The 17568-nt window shown below is 43.3% G+C and overlaps 1 protein-coding gene across 1 annotated transcript in view; it reads right to left on the minus strand.

The window, feature by feature from the left end:
- TEX10 (testis expressed 10) overlaps positions 1-17568 on the minus strand; it is a 121490-nt gene that overhangs the window by 33544 nt on the left and 70378 nt on the right. Inside the window, exons 10-11 of the mRNA XM_090049451.1 lie at positions 12682-12770; positions 10541-10674 (exon numbers count right to left, since the gene is read on the minus strand). Coding sequence (XP_089905577.1) covers positions 10541-10674; positions 12682-12770 — 223 coding nt within the window. The remainder of the gene's footprint in view (positions 1-10540; positions 10675-12681; positions 12771-17568) is intronic.

Below are 17568 nucleotides of genomic sequence, written 5' to 3' on the forward strand. Positions count from 1 at the left end.
TCAGAAGTTAAATATGCATCTCCTTGAATCTCTGCACAGCACACAGTGACCAGCTTCCAAATGGAAGTGCTTGCGCAAAGATTCAAAGAGACGCATATTAACTTCTGAAGAGCCGCATGTGGCTCCGGACCCGCAGGTTGGCCACCCCTCATTTAGAAGCACTAAATTTTCTACCTCTTTTTCCACTTACTATTCATGACCACGTGCAAACAAAGCTAATGATTACAAGATAAGGAATTCTAGCACATTTTAACTGAATTATCTGGCCCTGAAATTACCCTTTTTCTTTTTACAACTGCCTTATCCAGATGTATGGCTCGCATTCTGCTGAATCTGTTATTTATATATTTTCAGTTCATCTCAAATGAATAGTCTGGATTTATGATTGTACCAAATAGATGCCCTACACTTCAAATACCAAAAAGCTGAGATGACCTTCCACTGGATTTGGAAGACATACAAACAGGTAAGTGTACTAAGTGTCCAATACCTTCAGTTTCTCATTTATTTCCATTCTTAATGTTTTTTCCCCTTAAAGAAGTCCCAAAACTTATAGCTCTCTAATATTTGCAATTCAATTCTCCAGAAAATCTAGAAGTCTAAGAGCTGCTTTATTCCAATTACTGGAAGCTAGTGTGCCTTGTATTAAAAATACTAAATATTTGCCCAAGTATTTTAAATAACATGAGGGTATCACCACAGAGCCCTAGACAAAGCTAGCGTAATCAAAATGTTAAAGAAGCCTATTTTGATAAATGTTTAGAGCAAGCAAGGAGAAACTGGGATACTGTTAATGTTGTTGTTGTTATTACTATGTTTATATCCCACATATTTGACTTGCTTTTATAAGCTGGTTTGTTCTCTTGTTTTAACAATTTCTTTGCTTCCTTACTGCAAGCAGCCTTGAGTCTTTTTTGGGAAGGTCACATATAAATTTAATAAATATATAATAAATAAATAAATATTAACTATCATAAAAGGCTCAGAAGGCTCATTATTCAACAGACCATGCTGGAATATGCTCCTCCCTTCCCTCATCACCAATTCATCTATCATTTGCTTCCACCAAAAACAGCACTGTCCTTTGGAGATGGATAGGGCTTATTATTATTCTGAAGTAAACTCGACTTTTTCAGCAGAGAAAAAACACACCTCTCCAATAAAAGCAAATATTTACATGAGGAAACGTGATCATGAGGCCTCACAGGAACTGTAGTTTGGATTGGTTCATGCCATTACTCTTATCCCTGGGACAGGCTTCCTTAACTAGACTACATTTCCCATGAAGTGAAAGTGGTCGCCCACTTGCTGAAATACTGCAGTGAACCATGGGATTCATATGAACATGGTGCATCCCCTCTAGCCCACCATGAGGAATGGGACACAAGGTACCCAGACTTTGAGACATGGGAATGGTATTTCCCAAAGCAAATTTTTGTTTTTTGTCTGAAGCCTTTAAAATTTAGTTAATCAGATTTTTAGTTATCAACATTTTCCATAGAAAGGAGACAATTTCATGGTTTATTTCATTGAGTACCCACTTTTCTGTCAAAAACTAGATCAGATGTTATTTTCTTTTTTTTTTTTAGCTTTGGCATGCATCACCCCCTTCTTGATCAATTCCATTCATGTCTCTTATGTATTGGTTCTTTATAGAATTTTCATGTTTTGGAGGCAATTCATAAACTAGAGAAAATCCACATAAGAAAAAAAAACAGCCACTGGTCTTTAAACACCTATTATTGTAATCCTTGATACCCTGTAGACCAGGGGTGAGCAATTATTTTGGCTGGAGGACCACTTTAGGAGTTTTAGTGAGCTGTGACAGGCTGGATCAGTACTGCCCCCAACAGTAGCTCACCATAACTCCCCAAGTGGCCCCTGCACGTGGTCAGTTAGCTGGGATGGGGTTGTGGGCCAGCGGGGAGCAGCATCCAAAAGGAGGACCAGGGTTGGGGCTGGGATCAGGATCACAGGGTGGTAGGAGTGCGGGGCTGGGCCCGGGGCAGAGCCATGATCTGCGATCCGCTCCCTGCATGTGGTTCTGTGGGCAGGGCGTGTGCTGAGTGGATCATGGCTCTGCCCTGGGTCCCAGGCCACAGGCCCAGGGCCCATGCTGTCACCACCTAGCGATCCCAGGGTCTCCATGGAGATGGCTAGGACCCATGCAGGCAAGACATGCAGCTGAGCAGATGGGACGGGGCTGAGGGTGGGGGAGGGGGAAGCAGCATCTGGGTGCAGCATGTGTGGGCAGGGCCGGCAGTTGAACAGAGATCGGGATTCCAGGACAGTGACAGCATAGGGCCAGGGACTGGGGCAGAGCCGCAATCTACTCCCCGCACACCCCTACCCATGGAATTGGCACCCGCTGCAGGGACATGCTGGCAGCAGATTGTGGCTCTGCCCCAGGCCTGGCCCCATACTGTTACCACGCTGGGATTCCAATCCCCAGCCCTACCTGCCCATCTCACTCCCGGATGCTGCTCCCTGCCCACGGCCCCATCCCATCCACTTGGCTGTACACCCTGCCCGCACAGGTCTCACTCCTGGCTACGGGTGCAAGCAGACAGGACAAAGTGCCTGGGCAGGGGGGCCAAGTCCAACAGCAGGAGCCGGAAGGAGCCACCCCAGGGTCCAGCCACTGCACTGCTCCAGCCTCACTGCAGGGTGGATAAAATGCCTTGGCAGAGTGAATCCAGCCCGCAGGCTTTATTTTGCCCACTCCTGCTGGAGACTACCTTACCTGTTTAGAAACTGATGAAACAAGCATAAATAGAATGGCAGATAAAGAGAAAACATCTGCTTGCAGACATTAATGAAGTGTGTGAAGATGCACGGCTCACAGGTTAAAATATGGATTCTTTTATCCAATTTGGGGAAGTAGCCCTCCAAAACTTCCAGTTTTCCCACAAAAATAAACATCTTCGAGTAGGAAATAGCTGCAGTGTCTCATGAAAGCTTAGGTCCTTCAAAAGCCACATTTTTTTTTTTATTATAAGCCAAGCCTTCACAGGAAACTACATACCTCAGGAAGCACCTTTTCTCTTTGGAGTCTTTACACAAAAACATATTTCTGAAAAACTTCAGAGAACTGTATCTGACAACATCCAATCATCTCCTTAGACAATGGTCACCATGATTCCAGTTTTTTTCTTCCCCCTTCATGGAAATTAGTTTTGCTCACTGCATCAAAAGTAGACATTAAGAAAAGATGCTGCCCTTCTCCAAGCCAGGATTTTAATTTTTTTTTACCCTCTCAACCTCCAAAACCTGGGGCTATTTCCCCCTTACTGTTTTGGGTTCTTCAGTGAACCTCCAATGTTAAACCTCCATTGTTAAATGGCCTGCATATCGGGGTCACCCTGAATGGCTTTTGTGAAAAAACAGCTGAATAAAATTAAAAGCACCACTTGAAACACACAATGAGAGGCACAGCCTCTTGAGAGTTACTAAGCAGAGGCACCAGGGCTACAAGCTGGTCACAAAAAAAATTTACACAGATAATTAGAACATGGTTTCTAACAATCAAAGGGATAAAGTTCTGAAATTGTTTTCTGAATAAAACTAAAGGGGGCAAGGAACCCAAGCCAATTCAAAAGGGAGCTTGATAAATTTATGAAACAGACTATATGAAAAGGAGGTGTGTTCCCTGAGGTATAATCAGTGTATACAATACATGCATTTAAGTGTTTGGTATCCCTGTGTTGGGTCTAAAAGGAAAAAAAAAAATCTCCCAGACAGAAAGAATCTAGTAATCTCGTGTTTCAGAGCTTCTATCCAACAGCGAAACTTAATATATTATCATAACTAAAATCTTCCAGGCCAAATTATAAGCACCCCTTTACAAAAACAAAAATAAAAAATGTGGAATAACACACACAAGAAAATAGGCTCATATCCACCACTCTTAGCACCTATACATAATAATATTGAATTTAATCCTAATAGTTTATTAGAAAGCTTCAATACCTAGGAACTGATCGGTATAATAAATTTTGGACAACTGTTCAAAAATATATTCAGATCTTTTGAAGAAATGCAAATGTACGGCAGGAGACCTTAAAATCCCATTTTTCCAGTATGTGCAATTGAGACACTTTTCAACACACTCCCAAAGAAAGGTAAACCTCAGTAAAAATTTAACAGAATTAAAAAAAAAACTGATCACACCTATGAAACACACAGGCAATAGTCTGTGTTACATAGTTGGCTCTCAAATTGTGTTACACACAACCTTGGGGTTTCACAACAGGTCATCAGGAGTTCTGCAGAGAGTTATGGTGAAGCAGGCTGGAAGGTAGTGTGCCACCATTGCTGAGCCAGGTTGCCTGGCTTGGTGTCAATCTTTAGGATAGTGGTAGGGCTTCTATGGACGAAGTGATATAAAAGCATTCTATGACTTTAGGAAGTCTGAAAGGAGATGGGGCTCAGGAGATGGGCCCACAATTGACATAGATCAAATGAGAGAACACTTTGAGAGGCCTGACATCCATAAGTCTGCGGGCCTGGATGGATTACACCTGAGTCTTAAAAGAGCTGGCGAACATCATAGCATGCTCTATGGCCAAGATATTTGAAAGCTCATAGCCCTTGGATGATGTACTGGAAGACTGGAAAAGAGCCAACATGGTCCCAATCTTCAAGAAAGAGAAGAAAGAAGATCCAGGGAATTACAGACCTATCAGTTTGATGTCCATCCCTGGAAAGATCTTGGAGAAAATTATCAAGGGATCCATCTGCAACAGGCTAATGGAAGGCAACCTACTGAACGCCAGCCAACATGGTTTTATTACTGGAATGGTTTATTACTGCCTGACCAACCTCTACTCCTTCTATGACCAGGTGACGCATTCCCTAGACAAGGGAGACTAGGTTAATGTCATTTATCTGGACTTTAAGAAGGTCTTTGACTTGCTCTCCCACGATGTCCTCACAACCAAGCTGGGGAACTGTGGCCTCAACCATGTCACCGTCCAATGGCTGGGGAACTGGCTCCTGGGTTGGACCCAAAGGGTACTTAGCCAATGGGAACAAATCAACGAGGCGCAAGGTTACCAGTGGAGTCCCTCACGGCTCATGCCAGTACTCTTCAATATCTTCATTAATGACCTGGATTCGGGCATCAGATAAGGACTGGAAAGGTTTGCGGATGACACTAAACTATGGGGGAAGGCGGTCATGCTGGAGGACAGGCTGGGGATACAGGCTGACCTGGACGCTTGCGAAGTGGGCAGACCAAAACCTAATGGCATTCAATGCAGAGAAATGCAGGGTACTGCGCCTTGGGAGGAAAACCCAGCATCATACTTATAGGCTTGGTGGTGCTACGCTCACTAGCACCACAACCGAAAGAGACTTGGAGGTCTTGATTGACCACAGGATGAACCTGAGCCCAGTGACATCATCCTCCCACTTTACTCAGCCTAAGTGAGGCTGCAGCTGGAGTACTGCATCCAGTTTTGGGCCCCCCACTTCAGGAGGGATGTGGATAAGCTCGAGAGAATCCAGAGGACAGCCACCCATATGATCAAATGCCAAGAGACCAAGCCTTACGAGGAGAGGCTGAAGGACATAGGACTCTTCCGCCTGGCCAAGAGAAGGCTCGGGGGGGACTTGGTGGCTGCCTATAAGAATATAAAGGGGGTGAATCAGGATCTGGGAGAACAGTTGTTCACCAGGTGTCCCCAAGGGATAACTAGGCCTAATGGCCACAAACTTCTAGAAGGCCAATTCAGATTCAATATAAGGAAAAACTTCTTTACAGTCCAAGTGTCCAAGGTCTGGAACAGACTCCCCCAAGAGGTGGTGCAAGCACCTATTCTGGACTCATTCAAAAGGCATTTGGATGTTTATTTTGTTGGGATCATCTGATCACTGCAGACTTCCTGCCTCTGGCAGGGGGGCTGGAATCTCTCACAAGGTCCCTTCCAGCCTCTAATGTCTATGAAATCTATGAAAACTACTGTATTACATATAGCAATTTTAAAGTAGCGCTATAGAATAAAAAACATGGTTTATGACAAAATGAGCTATTTGAAATTGCATCAGAATTTAGTGCTGAAGGATAGGAGACCATCTGGAACAATGGTCCTCCCATACCTATCTGTAAAGCAGAAAAAAAGATAAAGATTTTTGTGGGTAATATCTATTGGACCAACTGCAAGATGGGACAGACTTAGGCTTTCCCCTAGCAGAAATTGCCAACACAAAGGTGTCCAATGAAGTTTCTCAAGAAGTAAACGTACCCCATTCATGAGAAAGATCTTCTACTTTGACATCGTTAAGATCTCTCCTGAGAGAGTTTCGCTCACTGCAACAAAGACCCATATGCTCGACAACTCCGTAATCAGCAGGGAGCCGGATTTTCCATTTCCCATGAAAAAACGGAGAAAACCACAGATTTCCTGGTTTTATCAGAGAACTCTGCAGGCTGGCTGAGTTCCAGCCTGCAAGAGCTGTTTGCAAATGGGGCGGGAAAGCCCCAACCCTGCCCAGAGGGGCAGGGGGAAGAGGGAGGCAGAAGGGGAAGGGCAAAACCTGCTGCTTTTAGTCAGTTCCAAGGCCTAGGTCAGGCTCACTTTCCTCCAGATCCCTGCTGTCCTGCTCCCCTCCCCACGACCAAGTACAGCTAGGAACAGAGAGCCACGCAGGGATCTCCTAGCCACTGCTTGCTTTGCACTGTCCCAGCGATGTGCCTCCTGCATGCAGGGCTACACTGAGGGAAGCAATGTGGGGCTCCACCACTCAGAGCAGCAGCAGGCAGAGGAGGCGCAACGGTGGGGAAAGGAGATCCCCAGCATGGCCCCGCTGTTCCCAGCCACGCCAGGTCTTGCCTGCGGGGCTACAGCGGCCCCACAGGGGGGAAGCAGGGAGGGAGCTCAAGCCCACAGCCTGCCCACTCTACAGATCTGGGAGCACGTGTGGCCGCCACGAGCCAGCCCCGTCCCTGCCCAAGCCAGCAGCAGCAGCAGCAGTGAGGGAGCTGGCTCTATGCTCCTGCTGCAGCTGCCTTCTGTTGGGGGCAGGGAACTGTGGACTTGGGTCCCTGGTCCCATAGTGCTGGCAGCTGGGGGCCCCCTCCGACAGGGCAAGGGGGCAGCAGCTATGGAGGGCCTTTAATTTTAATCATGGATTTTGGGGTTTTTATCAGAGAATTTGCAGTTTTTTTATCACAGAAAACCAGGATCCCTGGTACTCAGGAGAATTCAAGCAGAAGCTTTCTTTATGCCTTCCCCAGACCGCAGTCCCCAGGGGAAGGTAGGAAGCCATTTTCTTACAGCTCAGCTTCTCCCAATCAGGGGAGGAGTTTCGCTGCTGCTGCCCTTTTCCCCTTGCAAAGCCTTCTCCGGACCAGGGGGAACCCAGCCTGGAGACAGAATGGCAGCATACAGAGGAAAACCCTGACCGGCTGACCCATACTGCCTGCATCTCCCTGAAGCACAATGTGGGGATTGTGAAAGGGGGGTGTTTTGTTTCCTGCTCAGCTGGAGCAGCAGAGTCCAGAGAGCAACACACTGACTGTCAGGGAGGACAAGGAGTGTGTGTGTGTGTGTGTGTTGGGGGAGGGGCGGAGAAGGAACAAAGCAACTGGGGATGCTGTAGGACTGCATTGTGGCTTCTTCCAGAAGGGTAAATTGTACAGATGTCTGTTGTCTCAAGAGAAAAACTCTTCTGGGAATGATTTAACATTGGTTGTTCCCAGATTTTCTTCTGGAGCAGCCATTTTTGCTCTGGGAGAAAAATCCTGAATATCTTTTCTCCAACGAGATATCTACTGGCAGCTGGACTTCTGAGCATGTGAGAAGGCTAATGGCAGCTTCCCCTATAGGAGGAGTCCATAAGAACGGTCATTTACTGGGTCAGACCAGAAGTCAACCTTGCCTAGTATCCTGTGTCACACACAGTGGCAGAGTGGATGCTGAAAGTCAGAATGAACGGGGTATAATTAGGGTTTTTCCCCCTCGCTGTTCCTCTTTCACTTGCTGCCTCCAGCATTTAAGGTCTCGGAAGTTCTGATTCAGAGGCTGAATCCCTAACTCCCACACACAATAGTTACCAATGCATCTTTCCTCCAAGAATCTGTCCAATCCCTTTTTGAATTTGGCTAAAAGTCTACCTGCAGGTCCAGGGGATCACAGTCTGGGAAATCTACAGGGCCATTTTCCTGTGTCTGGACTCTCCCAGTGGTCAAGATGAGACCTGCTGCTGTTCTCCAAGCTTCCCCCAGACCAGCAGGATCCTGTTCTAGAAAATGTATGGGGAGCAAGGGAGAGATGTCTATACATTAGAACACTAGTACACTCCCTCTCAGGAAGATTCTTACTGCTGCATGCTTGTTTCCTACTGCTGCCAAACACGCAGCTGGTCTATTAAAAGATGACCCCCCCGCCACACACAGATTCTTGTTTCTTTCATACTTTCTGGACCATCACAGCTACAGTATCACTTAAACATTACTAGTAAAAAATTTTAAAATCTTACATGATGGTATCTCACCCCACTTAAAATTAAACATATTTATAGTACAGGAATAGGCAAATGCTGGAGGCAGTATCATCAGCTGGGAGAATTCTACCACATATGGTAGACATGTCTCAGAATCAGAGGGTGCTGAAAGAAGGTTGGAGACATGGTGAGAGAAGTAAAATGTCAGTTATTAGATAACACCTTAAGTGTTCTCATTGAACCTTGTTAAGAACTTTGCAACCTAAGAGTCATAAGGAATTGACTGGTCATATTCTCGTGGCTGCCAGAAGTACCCCTGCAAAAGCCTGGAAAAAAAGTGACACCCCAAAAAATCATTGACTGGTTTAAAAACGTTTGCATTACTAAAGTTCAAAAAAATCAAAGAAAATTATGGTTGGAAGGGACCTCAGAAAGTCACCTAGTTCAACCCCCTGCTCAAAGCAGGGCCATCCCAAAGTACATCATCCCAGCCAATGCTTTGTCTAGCCAGGTCTTAATCCAAAAGATGGAGATTCCACAACCTCTCTGTGTAACCTGTTCCAGTGTTTTACTACCTTCCTTGTGAGAAAGTTTTTCTTAATGTCTAACCCAAACTTCCCTTGCTGCAACTTGAGATCATTGCTCCTTGTTTTGTCACCTGCCAGTCAAGTCAATGTTCTACAAGGGAAAAGGAAAAAAGACACTAGCTTAGAAAGCTGGTGCAAATTTCTGGAACTTGCGAAGAAAAAAGTTTTCTGCTTCTAAACCAGAAAGTTGAAGAAACTTTTCTAAATATTGAAGGTAAGTGCAAGTTCCATGTACAGGCTAACACTGAAGAACAAATTTGAAATAAATTTAAAACTTAAAAGCAAAGATGAGAAGAAGATAGTGAAAGTTATAATATGCAGAGTTCTGAGGAAAAAGAGGGGATGAATTAATATATAAAGATGAAGAAATGCAAAAGCTTAATGTAGATTGAATTATAAAAGAAATTGTCAGAGACCGAAAGGAAGAGAAGAAAAGAAGACAAGACTTTATATTAAAGGAACACTGTTGATGAAAGATAAAGATCTTATGTGTATTTTAGGGGATTAGATGAATTTTTAAAATCTTAAATTTATTTTTCAAGTTGGATTCATTAATAAAAAATTAAATAATTTTTTTCCAACAAAAAATTTGGTATAGGTTGCTTAGAGTGCTTAGTCTAGTTTATAAATGTATGCACACACACTGATGCAGATACAGATTTATCAGTGCACTTATTAGGTAACATCACTTAACTTTATGTATTATTTTATGCTTGATTGTGGGAACAGAAGGAGCCCAATATGCCTCTACCTTTAAGCAAAATGGATTGCCAATATTGAAAACAATCTACATACTTAATTACAACAGCTGTCTACAATTGCTTCTGTTGTCATAGCTGTCGTCTCATTGTTAAGTATGACTAGATCAAAACTGAAGTATGTATCCCAAAGATGAAATACATTTAATCTCTCTTATTAGCTTAAAATAAAATCCTCTTATTTGTTTAAAATAAAATCTGCTAGCTTCACATTCTTCTAGCACCTAGGGTAAATCTAAACTGAGCAAACCTCAGCATGATCAGAGACAGGCACAGAATTCACAGTACTACTAGAAAACTGCTAATTCAAGTAAACTGAGTGGATGAACAGAAGAAATTGTTCTTAAGTATTTGTAGTATCAGTTCAATCTTACTTCTTGTGTTTAATAAGGATGCTCTTCGACAGCAGAATTTACTTTCAAGAAAAATCTTTCAAAATTAGTTTTTGCAAATAATTTCTTCTCCTTTGGCAGCCAACAATTAATTCCAAGTCCTAATCTAATTAATGTTTAAGAATTTTCCACTGAGACTTATCTACCTCTTGCCCAAAATAGGTTTATTACTGAACAATTGCCTTTTAAATCAGCTTCCCCCAATATACTATCAAAGGGCTCTGGAATGGCCATAAACAAATCTAGCAGCAATATTTTGAGCTCTTTTCAACTTATGACAGCTTTCCGATACCAATGGATAAAGAGGAGGAATTATGAATTCTGGGGTTTGTATGCTGTCTCTTAGAACTAGTATTACCTCTGTCACACTCCAGTGGTGTAAAAACTGGTCCAGATCAGTCAGATAGAGACGAACAGGTGAAAGTTGTGTCTGGCTAATGTGAGGTTTTCCTCTAATGCTCTGAAGGCTCATCAATTCCTCTCTTGAAAACCCTAGGAAAAAGGAAGAATAAACCAGTTTATCATGTACTGTTCCACTTTACTAGGACAACTGAAGAAAAAATTCTTTTGTATTAACAGAATATTTATTTTTCAATAATTCTGATACGTCTCAGTTAATACTGTAAAGAAAGGATAGCAAAATGAAGTTTGAGTTCAAAAAAGAAAATACCTGAGAATGCAGTAAGAGGTAAGGTAAAGGTAAAATCTAAGGGCCCCCTCTACATGTAACAGGTAATGTGCAATTAACTGGTTAACTGCGCAGTTACTTTGAGACCAGCTACATGTGCAAAACAGCTATCACACCATAAAAAGCTCTAACCAGCTATAAAGTTAGGCCTCAAAAATATGTACCAACTTAATAACTGGTTGCTATCAAGCTTTAATTTGTACATGTAGTAGGGTCTTCCCCGTGGCTGGGAGCCCCATCAGTTGAATTATAAACTGGTTAAAAAAAGGCTCACAGTTTTTCAGTGGTATAGCTAATGCAGTTTTAAAAATAATAAAGGAACCTGTTTTTTTGCAGCTAAATACATTTTGGAAATTTCACCTCCTATACATCGAGTTTGGATATGCATAGTAGCTAATGGCTGCAAATACTGTCAAAATAATAGATTTCTAGAAGCAGTTTCAGTATATGTGTAACTATTTCACTGCAGAACAATTTGCTCCAAACTATTTATGCAAAGAAAGAAAAGAAAAAAGCTAACAAGTTTGTGTTCTGAAATATGAAAAAAAATCAAAAAAAAAATCAAACAGCTATCAACTAATACAATATGAAACAGATAACAAATACTATTAGTTACTTGTATTTTTTGCCTTTTAACATCAGTTAATGGTCAAAAGTTACAAAACTTATCATTTCAATTTAGTTTAGAAAGATCTTTTTAACCAGTGTTACCAGTATATGTTCCATTTAATTGCCAGATGCTTTATGAACAAGTTGAAAATAGGTGTCATTGCACCACCAAAGGCTTATTATTTACATAACGTTTTTCCTGATTTTCCCTCTACACTTAAAATATAGTCTCGTCTTCACTGTTAAAATATCAATTTTTTACCTCAAGGTAACTAATGCTTGTGAGCTATTCCGAAAAAAACAGAAAAGAAAAGATACTTTTTTCACCATAAGCTAAATTAGGCAAGATCAATGCTAAATGAAGTTATATTGTAGACCTCCCCTTAAATTTCCCGAGTTTCCCCATGTAGACATAGCCTTATCTGCATCAGTACTCCATGTTCATAAAGAATATTATCTAAGAAGAATGGAGAGATCAGTGTAGTTTAACTGCACATTTTAAATATTGTCAGGGTGCCCAGAGCAATCTGGCAGTGACTCTAATTTTGTGTGTAAATAAAATATATACAAATACACACACAGCATTTTCTTAAAATAGGGAAAAATATTTTTTTGATAAAATAATTTAAATACTGAGAATTTGAAGAAAATGCAGTCAGGAAAAAAAATTAACCCATGCACTGAAAGAATGTGAAACACTTCAGGCCAATTGGTAATTGACACTGAAAGTATATAAGGGGCTAAAACAGAATTAAAGAGAATAAATAAGCAAAGCGTACAAGGCTACTAGAATTTCTGATATTTTGCAGTGTGTACAAGCATCTTTAACCTGCACCTCACAATTGGTATTGATCTACCTTACCTATCAATTCTTATAAATGAGATCCTATAGTTCAGCAGTCAATAATGCTGCTAGCCTTAACAAGAGGCTTAGATGCAAGGTGGACTGGTGTACCAACCCAGCTGCTATTGCTTTTCTTGGTTGCTGCTTCTTCCCACCAGAGCTGCAGTGTGGGTGCAACTCCTTGCTACTCAGACCCAGCATGGACAAAGCCCCGCACTGCTGGAACACTGCTGAAGCCCCTCAGCTCCACGGCCCAGATCTAGCAGCTCTAAGCACTGTACACTGCTGAAGCCTGCACTAATTCATTAAAATCATTTCCATTTTCTTATTTTTAAAGTAAAAAATTAACATGGATTACCTGTGAGGGTTGAAAAAAAGAAGCTGAAATAGTCTATATCATTCAATGAACCATCTTGCACTTGGCACTTCCATCCTGCAAAGGATGATCTAAAAAAAGAACAAGTAGAACTGGTAATACTATAACTGAGACTGCACTTCAAGCAATTAGATATTAATATGATCAATTTAAAAATAAAATTCAATACCAGTACATTTGGCATTCCTATCCGCAACTGTTATTATTAAACAGGACTAATGCCATCACCACAAAGCTACCTGCCCATATTTGTAGAAGACAGTTTTGTGTTGTTTTTTTTTAAACAGATGACCAGCCCTCCTGCAGTAACTGCCAAGTAGCAATTGTACAAGCTGCCTTTTGACGTTAGGCTGTGCAGGGGAAGAATGGACAGATGTGGTTATATAACGTGACCTGGGCACAAGCATTCAGGCCATGACACTGCATCAGCTGGGTGGAGGCCTAGTGACTCCCAGAACAGCCTGGCCTTCGTTTAGGGTTCCACAGCAGCCTGTAAATCTTATTTTAGTCAATACAGACTTTCCTGTAGGATAAAACATAGGCTGCCTAAAGGCTAGACTGGTGATGCTGACATCAGCAAATAAACAGGCTGGGGTGGTGTGGGCGCTAAGAAGCATGGTTGACAGCCCAGGGGTTGCAAGTTTGTGACCACAGCAGAAGAGTTCATGACACAGCTCTGTCAGATTCCAATGAATCTGCAAATTCTGCTAAATACCTTGTCACAAGAGCATGAAAAAGGAAAGGCCTCACCACTACATAGCGGCAGAAGTAAAAACAGGCTGCCTGCACTGGGCAAAATGATTATTCCACAGTTGAAGCAAACACATGACACCAACACTGACTTGCACTGGTGTATCTGATTTTTCCCAGGGTACCTCTACATTGGATTCTAGTATGTTACACTTCAGTGGACAAGTACGAGCACTTAGACTGGATGAGGAACACGAAAAGGGAGACTAGAAATCAACTGGGAAATTCAGCAGGGGCATGGGAGTAACTGAAGGACATGAGAAGATCAGATCAGATGAGCTGGGGGTGAGCAGGGCATATATGCAACCCAAATTGTTACTGGTAAATCAATCAATCAGTCAATAAAAAAGTTTCCAGACTTGCAAACATAGGCTTCTACAGTGCAATCAATACCAACGCATTCTCCAAGAATCCAAAGTTACTAAATTGCACCATTCCTTTGCTAATAGCAAAAAACTATGAAACCCACTGACAAAACATAGGTCTCACCCCCATCTACTGGTGGTCTGCTATTGCTGCTATCAGGTACTCCATTAATTCAAGCAGTAGTTCTGTATAACGCCCTTCCGCCCCAGTCCCAGCTGTCTCCCGGCCCCAGGAAAGCAGCAGGTGCCAGCACTGCACCCGCTGGGGCTGGGAGGCAGCAGCTGTTTGTAGCCTCCCGGTTGCAGCTGGCCCCAGCTCTGGGTAGCTCCTGATAGCCACAGGGCCTGGGCTGCTCCCAGCAGAGCTTGCAGCATCGCAGCTGCCTGCTGGGAGCAGCCCAGGCTCCGGGCTGGCAGCAGCTACCCAGACCTGGGGCCAGCTGCAGCTGGGAGGCTACACACAGCTGCTGCCTCCCCAGCCCCAACGTACACCAAAGAAACTGGGCTTATGTGCCATGTTTGGCACGTGTAGCAGGGGTTGCCAACCCCTGATTTACAACATTAAGGTTACAAAGCTAAATGGCACCTGTACATGAGCACAGAGGTTGCTCTGACGTGCGGTAATTACAGAGCATCGGCGCAGACTCAATCGAGTCTACTAGAGCTCGGTAATTATTACCATGCTCCAGCAGCCTCCCACATCTCATGCATCAGCATTCCCATGCTTCAAAAGTGGCAGCAGGTTCACCTGAACTAAAGCTTGAATGAGCTTTTGTTCAAGCACCCCCACCATCATTTTAAAAGTGTGGGGGCACTGATGCATAAGATGCTGTGGCACTTTAATTAGAGCGACTCTCAGGTGGACAGCGGCAAGAGGGAAAGGGAGCATGAGAGGGAGGCGGAGGCAGATGCCAGGGGGTGAAGGTCAGGGTTAAGTGCCATGTCAGGGAAAACAGGCACAGGGGGGCAGTTGGGACGAAGAGCAAGCAGTGCAGGGGGGGCAGGGGCTGGGGCATGCAGGCACTTTGGGGGGACATGCAGCTGTAGGAGCAAGTAGAGGGGCAGGCAACAAGGGGCAGGCCACTTGACTCCCCACTCACTTGCCCCCAAAGCACTGCTCATTTCACTGCAGCAGTGGGTGGGGGACAAATTTAAGACAACCCTTCAATTAGATTCTATACATGGAAAATTATACAAAATTATAGATTTTCCATGTATAGAATCTAATTACTGGGAGGATCAGCTTACGTTCTAAGTCATCTTAGATTCAGGTAGATATGGTAAAAATGTTCACAGATGCTTAAACTATTTATGTGCATTTCTAAAATGCCTCTAAAAGCTGCTGTTAATTTAAAAAGTTAGAGATATTTAACCCATAAAATATAATTTCCTGTTTCTAACATGAATGGAGGAAGAATTAGGTTTACAGCGTTTCACGGTGTATAGGTCGATACGATGTATAGGTCAGCTGCCGACTTTCCGATCTGAAAGGTAAGGATTTTTATAGGTACGGTGTATAAAAGTTGGGGCTGGGTTCATGCTTGGCTGGTGTGGCCCCATCCTCTGCAAGCGGCGCTGCCAGTGACACTACTTGCAGGGGATGGGGGAGGGGATGGGTTTGGTGCTCTGCTGGCATGGCAGCATCCCCTGCAAGCAGCACCAGCATGGTGTAAAAGTCGGGTTTGTTTTTTAAGACACAATAATTGGGCTTTGAGACCTGACTTGTAGACCATGAAATACAGTGAATGCAGATTTTAATTTTTCCCCCTTTTTAGAATAAAAGTTTAAAAAAGAGGTAGGAACCTGTTACAGAATTGCAGATGAGAGGGACCTCTGGTTATTTAATCTAAACCCTGCATTCATCATAATCAACCAGACACTGTAATTTCCAAATAGTGATCTAATCTCAGCAAAAATATCTCTATTTAAATTTACTGTAACTGTGCCATTGGGTAACCTGTACCACTAACTGGCTGTTATTAATACCAGTCAAAGTTGAACCTTAAGTTAAAACTCTCATCTTCTTTTGCCACTAGTGCCTACAGATCTCCTAGTAATAGCAGTTGTCAAAAGCATCTTTTATCACTTGTATTTGGCAAGAACATTGCTAACTTTTCTTGAAGATGCAGACCTCGCTACTTCTTTCCAGGCCTTTGTAACCTCCAGACAGATTACTTGAAAAGATTATGTGGGGCCATGCAGTAAAACCACTGGGAATGTACTGCTGGGAAAACAGTGTGGAGCATGGCTACCTCTCAAGATGGGGCCATTACATTTGTGCCCCACGATCTATGTTAACTATCAGTTGTTTATTGCATGCAGTTTAAGGTGTTGCTTTTCACATAAAGCCTGAAAGGAGTCTTGGCTGCTCCTGAAACGATTCCTCCTATATCAGGGGTGGGCAAAATATGGACTGCAAGTCGGATCCAACTTGCAGCAGGTCCCTTGGTCCCCTGGCTCAGGCACAGTCTAGCCATAGCACATCCTGCCACCCCCCTGGCATGCCGCAAGGCTGGGACAGCTCCACAGCCCAGGAGAAGGCCCAGGTAGCAGGTGGCTCCTTCCAGCTGCCACCACCACTGGCCCCAGCCTTGCGATACCAGTGGGGACCCGCGCTGCACAGCCCTGACCCTGCACATCCCGTGCCTACTCCAGGCTCACCTGCCCAGGCTGAGCAGTGGTGGAACAGGACAAAAGCTGTCCATTATGTTTACAAGTCCCTTCTTAATAATTCCTAACATTTTCCTCCCCTTTTTGACAGCTGCTGAGCACTGAGCTGCTATTTTTAGAGAACTGTCCACAATGATCCCAAGACCTCTTTCCTGTGTGGTAATAGATAGTGTAGGTAGAGTTCTCTCTAACTATAGGTAGAGAGAATGTATAGGTAGAGATAGTGTAGGTATAGCTTGGGTTATCTTTGCCCATATGCATCATTTGACACTTATCTACATTGAATTTCAGCTCTCATTCAGTTGCTCATTTGCTCAGTAGCGTCAGATCCTTCTGTAGTACTTTGCAGTCCACCTTGGTCTTTACCATTTTGAATAATTTTGTGTCATTCACAAATTGGGCCACCTCACTACTCAGCCCCTTTTCCAGATCATTTATAAATATGTTAAACAGCACTGATCCTAATACAGGTCCCTATGGGACCCTGCTGTTTGCTTTTTTCCATTCCCAAAACTGACCATTTATACACACCCTTTGCTCTCTATCTTTAAGCCAATTGGACCTTTCCCTGTAATGCCATGACTACATAACTTTATTAAGGCCTCTGATGGGGGACCTTGTCAAGGGCTTTCTGGAAATCCAAAAACAGTATGTCAACTGGATCACCCTGATCCACCTGCTTACTGACATCCTCAAAAGAAAATCTAGTAGGCTGGTGAGGCATGATCTTCTGTTGACAAAACCACGTTGTTTTCTCCCCAGCAAACCATATATTGAACAGTTCTTTTTTATTATTGTTTCTACTGCACTTAATTCTCTAAATACTGGAGTAGTGATTAACTATAAGGTAAGGGAGACCTGAGTTCAGTTCCTTCCTCTTCCTAAACCATTAGAATTCAAGTCTCCCACTTCCCCTCTCTGCGGTAAATGACTGCTCTTATCACCAGGCTACGTGGTATTCTGGGATAATCTCCTTCAGCTTCTCCTACTGGAGCAGTTTTACTTTGCGTAACACACACGAACATAATCACTGCAAGACACTCACTAGCCTAGTTAATCAGGACACTCAGTGGGGGAGTGGAAA

This window comes from Crocodylus siamensis, chromosome 5, assembly GCF_052110815.1.
Source record: "Crocodylus siamensis isolate JL-2025a chromosome 5, ASM5211081v1, whole genome shotgun sequence".
Lineage (NCBI taxonomy): Eukaryota > Metazoa > Chordata > Crocodylia > Crocodylidae > Crocodylus > Crocodylus siamensis.